The sequence below is a fragment of the Fundulus heteroclitus genome, chromosome 13 (genome assembly GCF_011125445.2).
Source record: "Fundulus heteroclitus isolate FHET01 chromosome 13, MU-UCD_Fhet_4.1, whole genome shotgun sequence".
NCBI lineage: Eukaryota > Metazoa > Chordata > Actinopteri > Cyprinodontiformes > Fundulidae > Fundulus > Fundulus heteroclitus.
This window is the reverse complement of record NC_046373.1, coordinates 41,553,165-41,568,519: the sequence shown is the minus strand read 5'-3', so window position 1 is coordinate 41,568,519 and position 15,355 is coordinate 41,553,165. Positions and strand designations below refer to the sequence as shown.

At 38.0% G+C, this 15,355-nt stretch overlaps 1 protein-coding gene across 1 annotated transcript in view; it reads left to right on the top strand.

Moving 5' to 3' along the window:
• LOC105924466 (H-2 class I histocompatibility antigen, K-D alpha chain) overlaps positions 1 to 15,355 on the top strand; it is a 159,075-nt gene that overhangs the window by 142,214 nt on the left and 1,506 nt on the right. The window contains exons 9-10 of the mRNA XM_036145806.1: positions 15,036 to 15,053; positions 15,217 to 15,297. Of these exons, the coding sequence (XP_036001699.1) occupies positions 15,036 to 15,053; positions 15,217 to 15,269 (71 nt within the window). The 3' untranslated portion in view covers positions 15,270 to 15,297. The remainder of the gene's footprint in view (positions 1 to 15,035; positions 15,054 to 15,216; positions 15,298 to 15,355) is intronic.

Genomic DNA, 15,355 nt, shown 5'->3' with positions numbered 1-15,355 from the left:
TTATTTTCATTTTTCTTATCCTTTTAAAGAGCACTCTGCAATAAAATGGGATAAAGAACCAGAATTTAAAGTTTTAAAAACATCAGAAAATTGTATTAAAAGTGAAAGTGTAATTTGTGCTGAATACGTCTCTATACTTTCATTTATTTATAATGAGTATGAATTGTTTAGAAAGGTGTTCTAGCCATTACTATAAAAGAAATATTCTTTGTAGAACATATTATGTTCCTGTGTTTGTGTTGGTGTATGAGTGAAAGGATTGCTGATGAGAAATTAAACATTACAGTTGATAAATGTGTTTTTAGTGACTTTGTTCTGTTTATTTCTTATAATTGTAAATATGACTCAGAGGAATCGGTGCCTCACCAGCTAAAAACCTCACTGCATGTCACTACGACAGTGTGTTTGGCTTCCTGTTGTAGCTTAAATTAACATTGTGTTTCAATTATACAGTTTAAATGTCTGTGTTTCAAATATTTTCTGATTGAAACTTCATGCAAGGGATATTTGAAAATAAGTATGATGTTTATTCTCTGATTTATTGGAGTAGTTTATTGTTACCCTCTTAGAAAATGTCCTTTATTGAGAATTATTTATCTACAAATAAACTGATAGTTTAAGAGTCAACAGCTTCATTGATATTGTTATAGGCTTTTCTTAATTTTTTGGTTTGAACTCTTTGGGAGAAAACTTTAAACATTTCTGTTTTAGAAGGATTTCACAGTGAGATATTTGTATTATCAACCACTAGAGGGCGCACTTCACCAGATAAACCCATCCCTACATCCATCCATCCATTTTCTGACCCGCTTAATCCCTCATGGGGTCGCGGGGGTTGCTGGTGCCTATCTCCAGCGCTCACCGGGCGAGAGGCCTACGCTCAAAATCTTTAGACATTAATAATTTATTATTTAATAGAGCCAAATATTAAAGCTAGACTTTGACAAATAAAACAATAATGACTTTTTTTTTTTGTTTTGCGAGGGAACTAAAACTAAATTATAACAGAAAGTCTTGGCTTTACTGAATACATAAAATCCCGGGGAATGAAGGCCATCAAACCGCGTCAACATCTGAGTTCATCACGTGGTACAAAGAGACAGAACCTAGTTTCATTTTCGTTCACAACCCCAGCAGCTAAATTTCACCTGGATTTATGTGACGTCGACAGTTAGAGTATTTTTGTATTGGTTCAGATTCATGTAGCCGCCCCTTTTTAGGTTTTAGATGAGGGAGAGTCTCTGGAGCTAAAGTATCAGTCCGTGGACGAAGAGAAAGAAGCAGCAGCCTGCTCTGAGAGACAAAATGATCACCTTTGTGTTTTTGCTTCTTTTTGGAATTCACAGCACTGTTGCTGGTAAGTTAACAGGAGATTTTTATTCTTATCTTGATCTATTTAAATGTTATAATTTAATACACAGGAAAATATACAGTTCTACTAAACTTCTTGTTTATTATGTTTTCCAAACCCATCTCAAACTTTGAACCAGTTGATTATATACATAAATATATTTCAGGAAATTAATAAATATCCAGCATTTTACCACAAAGCTAAACAACACTGTTTGTCTTTCTGTTATTTCCTCTAGTAAACATAAAAAGACAGAAATATTTGAAGACACTGTTCCCAATAAATATGTCAAATTATTTTTTTTATCACTGCAGATGATCTTATTTATTGTTTCACTAAACAACCTTGGATACCTTCCGCTTACATTGAAGCTGTACCAGTTTTATTCATTAATTTTGTAACTATTATGTTATAGGTTTGTACGCTTTTGCCAAAAATCTAAATTGCGATATATTTTAACCATAACTGCGATTTAATTTAGACAGACTTTTCTCTGCATTAAGCACAAGCAACACAAATGTCCTTTAGATAAAGATGTTTGTAAACAAAGGACTATTTAAAACAAGGAATTTAACAATTTTTATTAATCAGAATATAATTATTCAAGAGAACAGCTTTTAATTGAGTTGGACATCAATCCTTGTTGAACATAAAGTGAAACCAACAAACAAGTCCATGTATTAAACAGTTTGACTGCTACTTAATGATGTGGTGAGCTTCCTGAAAATCTCTGGTAAAAAAAAAAGTAAGATTATATAAACTCTAAAACAAATAATAAAATTAAATTATCTCCCTTCTACAACTCTCTCCCCTTCCATGTGGAGCAAACCCACTTTTAACATATTACCAACACCTAAAGGACTCGTCTGATCCATTAATTGTTACTTAGCCAAACATTGCAGACCTCTTCGACTTGGAAATCGTGTTTTATAAAATTGTGATTTTATTGCAAATGTGCCTAATTGTGCAGCCTTATTATTTTTAACTTATGTCTATTTAGTTTTTACTTCATAATCTATTTAGGTCATTAATAAACAGATAAAAGCCAAATCAATGCAGTCGTGTTTGATCTTGACGCAGTTTGTAGCGCCAAATTTTTTGGAAAATGTCTTTTTAAACCAGATTGATTTTGACTTTATTTGTCACATTTATTCTTTGTTGGGTGGAGATAATATTAACCTGGCAATGAATTGCTAATATATATAAACAAACATCTGATATTTTAAGTCGTAGTGCCCCGAATAATTCGGTATTAAAACATTTCTTACTTAAAGTTATTCTTTGTATACCCTTATGAAAAAAATAATTCTTTACATAAATGTTAATATAGCTCCGATTCAAATCTAAGTGAACTTTTATGAAAGGACACAAGATAGAATTGAATTGTTAATCCGAAATCTTTCAGTAGCCGAGGACAATAAGTGTTTATAATACTTTAAATAAAATGATGACAGTTAGGGTGTTTACAGCTCAGGTGACACAGTAGAATCTTTAAAGACAGAGAATATGTTTTTTAACTAATCAACAATTCAGTCAGGTTTTAGTAATAGTATAATATCATCTTTATTATCATTGAAACACACATTACAACAAAATTTGTTCTCTGCTTTTAACCCATCACCTTGGGGAGCAGTGGGCTGCCATGTGTGGCGCCCGGGAAGCAATCTGGGGTTAAGGGTCTTGCTCAGGGACCCAGAGTGCAGGCACTGGGGATCGAACCGGGTACTTGCATCCTTCTCTGAGTGCAAGCACACTGCTCTAACCACTAGGCCACCACTCCCCTAATTTATAAATAAAAAGTTTTGGAGAACATCTGCAACCAACACAAAAAAATGTATTAATCACATGCCAAACAAATGTCTAACTATAAAAAACATTGTGAAGGTTACAGCTTGGATGAATAAGGTCTGAACTGTTTATATTTTCAGTTGAAGTTATTTCATTATAGAGAAATAAAAATGCATGAAGTTTTATTTTTCAGTTGAAGTCATAAAAAAGTTATATCAGCAGAACAGGAAGACTCACTTTCACCAAAACCTGAATGAAAACCTGTATAGAGGCTGTGAGTCTTCATCAGGGTTGGTGTCCAAGTGGTTTTAGAGCAGGGTGCTTTCATCTTTGAGAGGCTGCACGGTTCTGGGTTCAAATCCCGCAGACTGCCACTCTGGCTCCCTTAGCAGTACTTTCTGGGTGCTGCACAGTGGCAGCTCACTGGACCCTTAGGGACGGTTAAATGTAGAGGAGAAGTTTCATTGGAATTTATGTTGCTGTGATAAAGACAATTTTAATTTAATCTGGGCTGATCTAGTTCTCTTTGTCCTTTTTCTCCATCAGTGTGTATATAATGTTTAGAAAACTTGGGTTATTATGTGTTTCTCAAACCCTTCTCAAACATTAAATCAGTTGAAGCTATAAATAAGTATAATTCTGGAAATGAAAGCATTTCAACATCAAGGTAAACAACACTAATTGTCCTCTTTTAGTTTTTTTCTCTCTAGTAATCTTAAAAAGAGAGAAACATTTGAACATGGAAGAATGACACTATTCCCAATAAATATATTGAATTACATTCTATTACTGCAGATTATCTTAGTTATTGTTTCACTAAACAACCTTGGGTTGCAATGATGCTATTATACAATTTTTATTTCTTAATTTTGCAACTATTATTTGAACTTATGTCTGTATGGTTTCCCTTCACAATCTATTTAGGCCATTAATAAAAAGATGACAGTCCGCTCTATGCAGTCCTGTTTAATCTTCCTGTAGTTTTAATCTTCAGCAGTTGGACCTGGTTGATGGTTCAATAAGTCGCTGAAAGCTGTCGTATAAACCATGATCATGAGATTGCTTTTAATAATATCAAGTGAAGCCAATATAGTTTTACTTAATTTTCACATGAACTTATCATTCAAAAGAAAATTTATTTTAAAACTGAAATGATTTCAACATTACTTGAAAACGGTTTATAGTGTTTACTCGTTGCTGAGTGGACATAGTATTGTTATCCTGTTTAATGAATCACGTTTATATAGAAAGAACATTTGATTATTTTAAATCGTAGAGCCCCAAATCATTAAATATTAAAAAGGTTCTTGCATATATTTTTCTCTTCATTTGCTCTTATGAAAAAAAATTCTTTACAAAGAAATTAATACAGCTCAAATTAAAATCAAAGTGAACTTTTAGAGTCTGAAATGTTTATGGCTTTGAGGTCAATGAGCAATTATATTATTTTAAATAACAATGATAGAATGTGTTTGGCAATGTTTTTATAAGAGGAGAACATTAGATAAAGTCACAGTAAAAAACTATTTTCTGAATTTCTTAAGTTGTTAAAATACAGCAAATGGTTAAATGTGTTCCACAGTGGATGGATATGAAGCCTAAAGAAGTAAAATAAAAAGTTGAAAACAAATATAAACTAAAAAAACTGTAAAAAATATTTAATTCAAACAATATTTTTATATCAAATTATTGCACTTTTTATAAATCTTAATAAGGAATAACCAAAAAAAATTGTGAATCTTTTTAATGTTGATTTAAGTTATTAAAATTCATAATATTTTTATGTTATTATATTGTGGTTTATTTTACTTGTACATAAAAAAATGTGAAGGGGTGAATGAAATAATTTTGGTTTTATTTTCTCAGCTCAAATCACAATCTTGTCTTTTTTCCAGTGACCCACTCCCTGAAGTATTTCTACACGGCTTCGTCTAATGTTCAAAACTTCCCAGAGTTTGTGACTGTTGGTTTGGTTGATGACGCTCAGATCGACTACTATGACAGCAACATCAAGAAAGCTGTGCCCAAACAGGACTGGATAAAGGGTGCAGTAGATCCACAGTACTGGGAGAGGAACACTGAAACGTATAAGAGTGAACAGCAGACCTTCAAAGCCAATATTGAAATTGCAAAGTCACGCTTCAACCAAACTGGAGGTTAGTCTGTTTCTCACTATTTATTGATCTTTCTGTTTTTTATAGCAACTATGACACAGAAACACAAACCAACAAGAAAAAGACAAATGGAAAGACACTACTTAAGTTTTTTAGCCATGAATAGATATAAAATAAAACAATTGCTAAAATTAAATTATTTTTATTTAAGGTGACATTCCCTTTATTAACCTAAAAAATGTTGAGTAAATCAATTACAGGATTAATACAGTTATTAAATATTTCCTTGAAGCCATAGCCAAACTAATGTTTAAGTGACAGCCGTGATATAATCATCAGTGTTTATTGGTTATATTTCACATTATATGATTTCCTAATATTGTTCATGTTAAGGGATTAAATTTAGTGTCAGTATTTTTATTTTCATTAGTTCAACACTTTATTTTCCTTATTCCTGAGGAAATCCTCTGGAATCACTCAGGCATAAAGAATTGTAAAGTATTTAGTGAGACTGGTTGTCAGAGTGCAGATAAAAAATTTAGAAGGCCAGAAGATAAAACTTTAAATAATTGTCAGAAATTTAAACCTTAGGGATGTTTAACTCCTGTGTGAGATTTCGTTTAATTTAGTAACACTTTATTTTGAACTTTTAGTGATGGTTCTTGTTCAATGCTAACAGCATAATTTCTCTTCAGAGAAAAACTAAAATATGACTCAAAATTAAACATTAATTTTTTTTTTAATTATGACTTAAAAAGTAAATGTGAGCATAAAGATGAGACAAGCTATGATTTTTTAGTTCTCAAATGTGTGGTAAATGTTGTAGCAACAATTTAATACAATAAAAATAAATATAATTATTTTTAGAATCAACTTGGAAACTGACTCTTGCCTAACAGTCACTGGTACATAAAATAATAAGCATAGTGTGTAATGTTGTTAAATATTATTACAAACAATTCTATGGTTGTAGAAATGAATATAAATAAACTGTAAACTGGACATCTTTATTGACAGTTCAATCTGTCTGACCTGATGTCAACAGAGCAATGTTCTGTACATGGAAACTATATTTTAAATTTCACATGTAAAACATTGACTATAATTAAGACACATCTAACGTAATGAGCAACAACTACAAGTAGTAAAATATGACTAAATATATTGTTTAAAAAGAAAAGACGAAGTGATGAAGTGATGAAGTTTCTGTGATGCTTCAGTTGTTGTGATTTTAAAGGAAGGATCAGATCTGATGTGGGTCTGCTGGTCCAGAATCCTGGTCAGCCTGGTTCTGTTCCTGGTCCTGGTTCTGGTTCTGGTTCTGGTCCTGTGGGTCACATGAAGCTCCGTCATCTTCAGCAGCTGATGTTGGTGGAACCAGAGAGTCTCTGTGGAGAGAGGAGACGGAGTTAGGATCTGACTCTGACAGCTGCTCTGAAGTCTCCACATGTGGACCAGGGACCAGTTCTGGTTGGACCGGACCCACCTGGTACCAGAACCAGAATTCACCAAATCAAATGACTTAACTATATATAATTAATATTATATATCACTTAAAGTCATCTTAAAATGAAATGAAACAGATTCAAATGTAAATGAATCTTGTTCCTAACGTGAGAACAGCCTAATGTTCTCCCAGTAAACTGGAGGCAAACAGAGAAAGTCCAGAACCTCAGAACCTCAGAGACGTTTTAACCTAAATGAAGGAGAAGCTGGAAGCTTCACGTTTGTTGAGGAACCGTCAGCGTGTGAAGGTGATGATGAAGATTTTCATGATTGGAGCCAAACGGGACGTTCCTCTTAGGGGAGCACAGAGAAACCCAAGAGGCCAGCGGCGCCGGGTTCTTCTAGAGGTGGGGGGGTTCTAGGTCCGTCACGTCACCTTGCTCCTGAATTCAGGTCCACAGAGTCAGTTTAGTCTCAGTGACGTCGGAGCGTATTTCTAAGAGGAGATTTTAGGGTCTTGTAACGTTTGGAGCTTCAGTCCAGACGCCTCATTCCTCCTCTTCCCTCGTTAAAAGGAGCCGTTAGTCTGGATTTATGCATTTCCACCATGTTTATCCCTCGCTCACAGCGCACCACTGAGGAAATAATGACCCCCCCCCCCTCACCGCCTCAACCCGAATCACTGAGAATAAATGCTGCTGGAACCGGACCCCTGGTTCCCAGATGGTTTTGTTTCTACAGTCATTCAGGAACCAGTGAGGAGCTTAAAGGGCTGCAGCAATCCTCAGAATCTGGAGTTACAGGAAATAAATCAAAGAGCTTTTTCCTGCTGGCTGCAGCCTGCTGGTCGTGGGTTAAAGGTCAAGCAGGAGTCCAGACCTGGCTGGGTCTGCTCACACCAACATGAAACATCTCCTCAGAGAACAGCTTCACCCTCAGCCTTCAGCAGGCGTCGTTACGCCCAGAGGCTCAAAGAGAGGAGAGATGATCTGGAATCAGGGCGGAGGCTGAGGAAGCTGCCGCTCTGAAAGGAGACCACCAAGGTTTGGAGCTGTGACGGTCCAGAAGAGCAGGAGCAGAACAGAAGGAGAGATCCACGGCTGGATGCTGCGTGTGGACGCAGCGTAACGACCCCCCCGCTGGCTTCAGGCGCCGCAGCAGAGGGAGAATGTCTGAGCTCAGGGAGGCTGGATGAAAGTCAGCCGTGCTGACGATGACGTTATAGGCCGACACCAGCAGTCAGGAAATGTGGACTGACCTTTGACCTTCAGGGGCTTTTCCTCATTTTAGGACTTTCTACATGCAGATCCATAGAGAAGACGTCAGAATATGACTCTAAATTATATAGAATTATGGATCAAACACAAAATAGTGAAATAACTCTAAACATTTAGTATATTTTAGCTTTTTCTAAACACCTCCACTTTGTTTTAATCTCTGCTTTGGTCCTCTTGGCCGTCTCTCCATCAGCTTCATCAGCTTCGTCTCCTGAAACGGTTTCCAGACGTCTTGAAGGAGTTTCCAGAGGTGGTAATAAAAATAAAGACAAACCCCTGAATGAGAAGATGAGTCCAAACGTTTGAGCGGCTGGTCGTGTCCGTTAATTAACGAAGCCGTAGATTAATGATGATCAGAGGAGTTTTCATCGCCTGGGGCTGAATCTGATGTTCCAGATTGTGTCTTTATGGTCAACTGGAACATTTTCTCATCAAAGTCAGGAAAACAAAGAAAAGATCGTGTTGTCGTTATGTTGTTGAGCCGTTTTCTGGAGAACTTCTCCTGGTAAACTGACGTATTTTCCCACTTTTTTCTGTAATAATGTCTTTAATAAAAGAAGATAGCAGAAGTTTTCCCTTCTTAAAAATAGATAAAAACAGTTTAGTGTTTCCTGGGTGTCTGGATCCATGATGTGACACATTTCTGATCAACGTTGAGCTCAGAAACAAAAATAATGACTGACAGGCTGCTGCTGTTTACTGGAACGACCCGATAGTGACTCTGCTGGGTTTGTGGCTCCAAGTCGTCTTACAGGTCCTGATTATTTTTTCTCCTGTCAACTCAAAGATGTTCTCCTGAACAGAAAAGCTCCTTTCTCCTTCCCCTCGGCTCGTATCTCCTCCAGTGAAACTACAAACGTGGAACTTAGAACTAAACTTCCTCTCAGTCATGAATATCTGGACCTCCATGTTGGTACCAGGCCCGGCTGAAGAGCAGCTTCTGGCTGCGTCGCTGATGTTGCTGCAGAGACACATCTCTGTCCTCTGATTGGCTGCCTGGGGAACATGTGACCTTCAGTCTGATGGAGTCTCTGTGCTGAGATGTTCCTGCAGTCCTCTGCAGACGTTCTCAGCTGCTCACATCTTCCTCAACATGTTTGGCTGAGCCTGCAGAGGTCAAAGGTCACGGCCAGAGAGGCGCTGATGGAGCAGATCTCCCAGCATGCCGTTCTCTGACGGACAGACAGGAGACGAGGCTGTTTGGATGCTTCATGGTTACAGGAGAGAGTCGACCCGGTTCTGCTGGAGGAGAACCAGCAGAACCAGACGATGACCCGGTTCTGCTGGAGGAGAACCATCAGAACCAGACGATGACCCGGTTCTGCTCTTATGGACTGAAGAACAGAACCAAAGGAAAAACCTCCCACACCTGAAGACGCTCTGAGATCAGAACCACTGTAGAGTTCTGCCACAGCGGTTCTGTTCATCTCACATCAACCAACAGATTTTAGGAACACTTTCCCACCAGAACCTTAACTAAACCGCCCCGCCCACAGGAACCTGCTCCATCAGAACCAGATTCTGGGTCGAGCCGCTCTGAGCGGGATGGAGATGCTGCGTGATCAGCTGTGTGTTCTCAGTGGAAATGAGTTTAAACCAACTTAGACAGAACGTCACTAAAATGGTCCCATTTGGACCCGAATAAACGACCAGCAGAACTTTACTGAGCTGAACCCAGTTTGTTTGGTGAATAAATAAAAAGTCAAACTACAGATTAGATTAAATCAGGTTAAAATGACTGATGGCTGTCGCTGCTGTCAGGATGATCAATGATCTGATTGATGGAAATTAGCTGAAATAATTTAGTAATCAGAAAAATCTGTTTATGGCTAAAATGACATTAAATCTAAATATAATTTCTCCTCTAATCAATAAAACATGTTCTGAACTGTTTAAATATTGAGGTGAGAGAATAAAACAATGAGCAGATAAATCCATTAATGATCCAAACGAAGAATAAAAGCTAAAATGGAGTAAAAAGCTGATATTTAGATGATTTCCTCTCTGTGTCTCCATCACTGCCAGTCAGCAGAAAACCTTCATGTCAAACCTGGAGACATCAGACCCGCTTCAGGAAAAGGTTCTGGTTCTCCAGCTTCCTGACATTTACCTGCTGGTTCTGGTTCTGCTGCAGCCGCTCCCACCTGAAAACACTGCAGAGCCTCACGTGTTTTCATGCTGATCTGGAACCAAACGGGTCAGAATATGTTCTGGTTCTGTTTTAGTTCAGAGGCGTTTGGACCGTAGCTGAGAGCCAACATGTGTCAGACGGTCTGACCCGGTTAAAGCTCGGTTCTGTCCATCATCTCCACTGTTGAGCTGCTCTCAGTCTAGCAGGGATTTTATTGTGGGTCAGAAACGTTCAGTGAAGCAGAACCAGAACCGCTCTGATCCAGAACATCCAGCTTTTCTCCTCCGTCGGTTCAGAGACGGACAGAAACGAGACGAGGACGGGATAATTTGTCTCCTCGGTTCTGATGGAGAAGAGTTGGACCTCTGCTGCTGTAGCAGAACCAGAACCATGAGAGGAACGTTAAACCCAGGCATGGTTCTCCTCTCAGTAGCTGTAGAACCCAGGAGAACCAGCAGAACCATGGTCCAGGAGGCAGAGGTCCAGCTGCATCCAGAGTGTTAACAGTGAAGCTCAGCAGAGAAACAGAACCTTTATTCAGGGGGAACCAGAACTTTGAGCAGCTGGAAGCAGTTTTCCCTTCAGGTTCTGCAGGTCGGATGAAACTCTACTAGAAAACCCATAAAACGGTTCAGACGGGGTTGAGTGTCTCTGCTGCAGCTGCTGTGATGAAGCTGCATCTCCAGGAACCGTGTCCTTCATGTTCTCCAGAACCTGGTTTCACCAACGTCTCAGCAGCTCAGAGCAGAAACCCAGTTTGTCTGGTCAGCAGGAAGCTTCATGAGCCTCAAGCAGGTTCTGCTGCTGCAGTCGTCTGGCAGCACCAGCAGAGAAACGACGACATGAGAGCAGCTGAACTGGGTTCATCCAGACGCAGCTGGAAGAACGGACCGATGGCAGCTGGAAGCAGCTCAGAGCGTCCAGATGATCACAAACTCAGTTTATTGTTGTCTGGACTGAAGGTTAATCAGGTCTCCTCTGATCAGGAGGAACATCTTCACCAACGCAGCAGACGAACCATCAGGTCCAACATCTGCTGTAGATTTAGCTGCTTTCTAGAGGAGGAGCTGCTGGGTCAGTGGTTCTGGTTCTGGTCGGTATATTTGTGGCCAGATGGGTTTGTTTCCATGGAGCAACTGATGATCAGCTGAAAGGTTCCTGACTGAGAGGAGCTGACCGAGCAGAAAGATCAGATCTACTGCTGGAGAATAGAGACTAGAAGCTGAAGCTGCAGAGTGAGAACCTGGACCTGAACGGTCCTTCAGTGAACAAAACCTCTCAGTGGTTTATAACGTCTCCTATCAGGCTGGTAAACTAGCTGTCTGTCTGCAGACAGACAGCAAGTTTACTAAATTAATTATGAGATCAACCTGTTTAAAGTCCACAATGTTTTTAAGTCAAACTGCCTTTAATCAGTGGAGATAAACTGCAGAAAGTAAATCTGTTCATGATGAAGGTTTCTATGGATGGTGGTAAATAACTTTATTAACTTTTTCTCAGCCGTGTCTGTTGTTTTTTTCTCTTGTTCCCCAAGTTGTCTGCACTGTTTGGATGATTGCTGTTGTCTGCTAATTAATGAAATCTGATGTTAAAAAAGTAACATAAAATCTCGTTTGGTTTTCTACATTTTCTCTCTCTGTCTTTAAGGAGTCCATATTTACCAGAACATGTATGGCTGTGAGTGGGATGATGAAACTGGGCAGATTACTGGCTATCTACAATATGGCTATGATGGGGAAGACTTTATAACATTAAATGTGGCGACGAGCACATGGATCGCTCCAAAGCAACAGGGTTTCATTTCTACAAACAGATGGAACAATGACAAAGCTTTTCTGGAGTCTGACAAGAACTACTTCAACCAGATTTGTCCTGATTCGCTTAAAAAGTATGTTAACTATGGGAGGAGCTCTCTGATGAGAACAGGTATAGTCACCTATCCGCTTTTTCTTTTTATGAATTCACTATTTAAATATTTTATTTTACTATAAATACCCAAACATAAATTTCTAGTATTATCTACGTACTGATTTCTTCACTACATTGCTGACTCTATCACTTAGTTCTGTTTGTTTCTTTGAGGCTGGTCTCCACCTCTGACATACTACAAGCTCTTTACTTTTCATTAGACATCAATCATTATAACTAGTTTGAATTTCTTGTGTCTCTATCTGCAGATCTTCCATCAGTCTCCTTCCTCCAGAAGTCTTCCTCGTCTCCAGTCAGCTGCCACGCTACAAGTTTCTACCCCAACAGAGCAGAGATGTTCTGGAGGAAAGATGGAGTGGAGGTTCATGATGGTGTGGACAAAGGAGAGATCCTCCCTAACAATGATGGGACCTTCCAGATGAGCGTTGACATCGATCTGTCATCTGTTGCACCTGGAGACTGGAACAAGTATGAATGTGTGTTTCAGCTCTCTGGGATCAAAGAAGATATCGTCCATAGACTGGAGAAATCAGGAATCCAGAGCAATGAATGTAAGTAATTGTTTAAAGAGCCACGCATGTTTGTAGGTAAATATCCACTGATATCAAAGTTCTTCTGTTCTGCTTGTCTTTTTAGATTTAAATTAAGTTTTAGGGCTGAGATAAGAAGTAGTTTTTCTATAATAATTATCTGAGCCTGTTTTAAAAAAATTGTGTTAGATTTAGTAATTTATCGTCATTACGATCTGCTCCAGTTCTTCTTCTTTTTATTGTCAGTAAATACCGGTTTCATTAAAAAAAAGTTTGTTAATTTTATGATTTTAGTTTCGGTCGGACTTTATGTAGTCAGAATTCTAGACAATAACTGACTTCCCAGAGATACTGAATAAGGAGACGGCGGTGATGAAGTTCCAGCACTTTTATTGAGAAACAGAGCAGAGATCACATAGATGAAAAGTAATCGCACCCCACGGTCCAGCTGCAGTCTGCGTCTGCCTTGTCTCTGCCCCTCCTCGCTTTCGGCTCCCCCTAATACTGTACAGTGGCCTTGGCATGAGACAAAACAGAGACAGTCTATCCTGGACAATAGGCAAGGGCAAGGCAAGGCAAGGCAAATTTATTTATATAGCACAATTCAGTACAAAGACAATGCAAAGTGCTTTACATGATTAAAATATAGCAAAATAAAACAGAATAAAAGCAAGTAGGAATAAAATGTAGATAGAAAAAAGAAAAAAAAAGTGGTGATTCAGTTAACTAGGACAGTTGAAGGCAATCTTAAACAAATGTGTTTTTAATCTTGATTTAAAGGAACTCAGGCTTTCCGCACCTTTACAATTTTCTGGAAGTTTGTTCCAGATCAGTGGAGCATAGGAACTAAATGCTGCTTCTCCTTGTTTAGTTCTGGTTCTAGGTATGCAGAGAAGGCTGGAGCCAGAAGACCTTAGTGGTCTGGAGGGTTGATACACTGATAACAAGTCTGTGATGTATTTAGGTGCTAAGCCATTCAGGGATTTATAGACTAACAAAAGTATTTTAAAGTCTATTCTCTGAGATACAGGGAGCCAGTGTAAGGACTTTAGAACTGGTGTGATGTTCTCTACGTTCTTAGTCTTAGTGAGGACGCGGGCAGCAGCGTTCTGGATCAGCTGCAGCTGTATGATCCACTTTTTAGGCAGACCTGTGAAAACACCGTTGCAGTAATCAATTCTAAAAAAAAAAAGTCCCTGTCCTTATCATCATCCCACACAGTATTTACAGAATTTGGTCTTGCAATCAGCAAACAGTGTATCTTATTCACAGCCATCATGTCTCCAAGCCTATGTCCGATTGGCATGATGCCATAGTGACTCCAGAATAATGTTTTTATAACCATTGTATTTAACCATTCACTCCATTAATTTAATAAACATATTTATAACACTTAGAAATCAATGAGCATTGAGAAAAGATGAGCAAAGTTAAAACCTGGTAATGATGTTCAGATAAAACCTGAATAAACTTGTGGTTGTGCTGGAGTCTAACCTGGTTTGTCTTCAACAGCAAACATCATGATGATCATCATTGTTGTTGCTGCTGTGGCTGTCCTTGTTCTCATTGGCGTAATTGGTTTCGTCTTCTACAGAAAGAAGAATGGTGAGAGATATTTTATGTTTCTTTTCCTGTATTTTCTATATTGACTTTTACCTAGTGAGAGAAATAGACCTGTTTAAATGTTAAAGCCAGAAAGCTTAAACTGAAACTCAAATAATGCTTCATATTATTCAGTAGGAGTGATATTCATCATGGTTATCAGTTGTTATATTGTGGTTATAATATCAGCGTGCAGAAATAATATCAGTTTCTTGTTGTTTGAGAGGAATAGGAATAGTGGTAAATATGAGGTATAACTTTACTGGAAGATGGAAAATGTATTTAATCTAAAGGGTCCTTAAACTCCTGAGCTGTTCAGGCTGCTGTTTACTGGCTCTCAACAGAGAGAAGTTCAGTTGGTTTCTATAAAAGGTTAATCAGCAATAATCATATTTTCCAAACAGAACCTTTCTCTCATGTAGCAGCAGCTCCCCTTTGTTTGAGTTAGTAACAGATTATTAATCGCTCAGAGAAAATCTCAGAGGCAGACGAGTAACGGATAATTTGTTATTGTGAAAAACAACATGAAAATAATGAAACCAGAATCACTAAATGAATGATATTCTTTGGTTTATCTGGTAATTGACAGTAATTTAGAGGTCACGAGTTTCAAACAGGCTGACATGCGTTTTCTTTTTAAGGCATCTTTTTTTTAGGTATATCAGCTAAAATCAATTCTAGATGTTCAAAAGTGTCTCACATTTAAACCAAATATCTACCAAATTTAGCCTCAAATTCTGTGAACAATTTGTTTAAATGTATTTTGATCTAAAAATGGTCACTGGGTTTTATGTGTAGAAATAAGAATGGAGTAAAATTATTTATTTAATGGTAGACCTAATTTAGTTTTTTTTTTGTCTGTTCCAGCCAAGCGTCCACCTTCTCGTAAGTACAGCCACTCACTGCTCTGATCTGTTTTTATTCTTAGCTCTTCATTTTCTAAAACTCTTTCTTTTTTATATTGCGGGACATTTACTCAGGATGTTTTCTGTACATTTTACATGAGTTCAAAGCAGAACATTTATTTACACACTTTTTATTGCTACAGCTGTGGATAACTCTAGACCCCCAGAGAAAACCAAGTTTCTGCCAGAAGCCTGAAGAAACAGAAACAGATGAACACAAAGACGTGAGTTGATCAAAGTTATTAATAACATAAAACCTGTATGTAACATGATTTATTATCT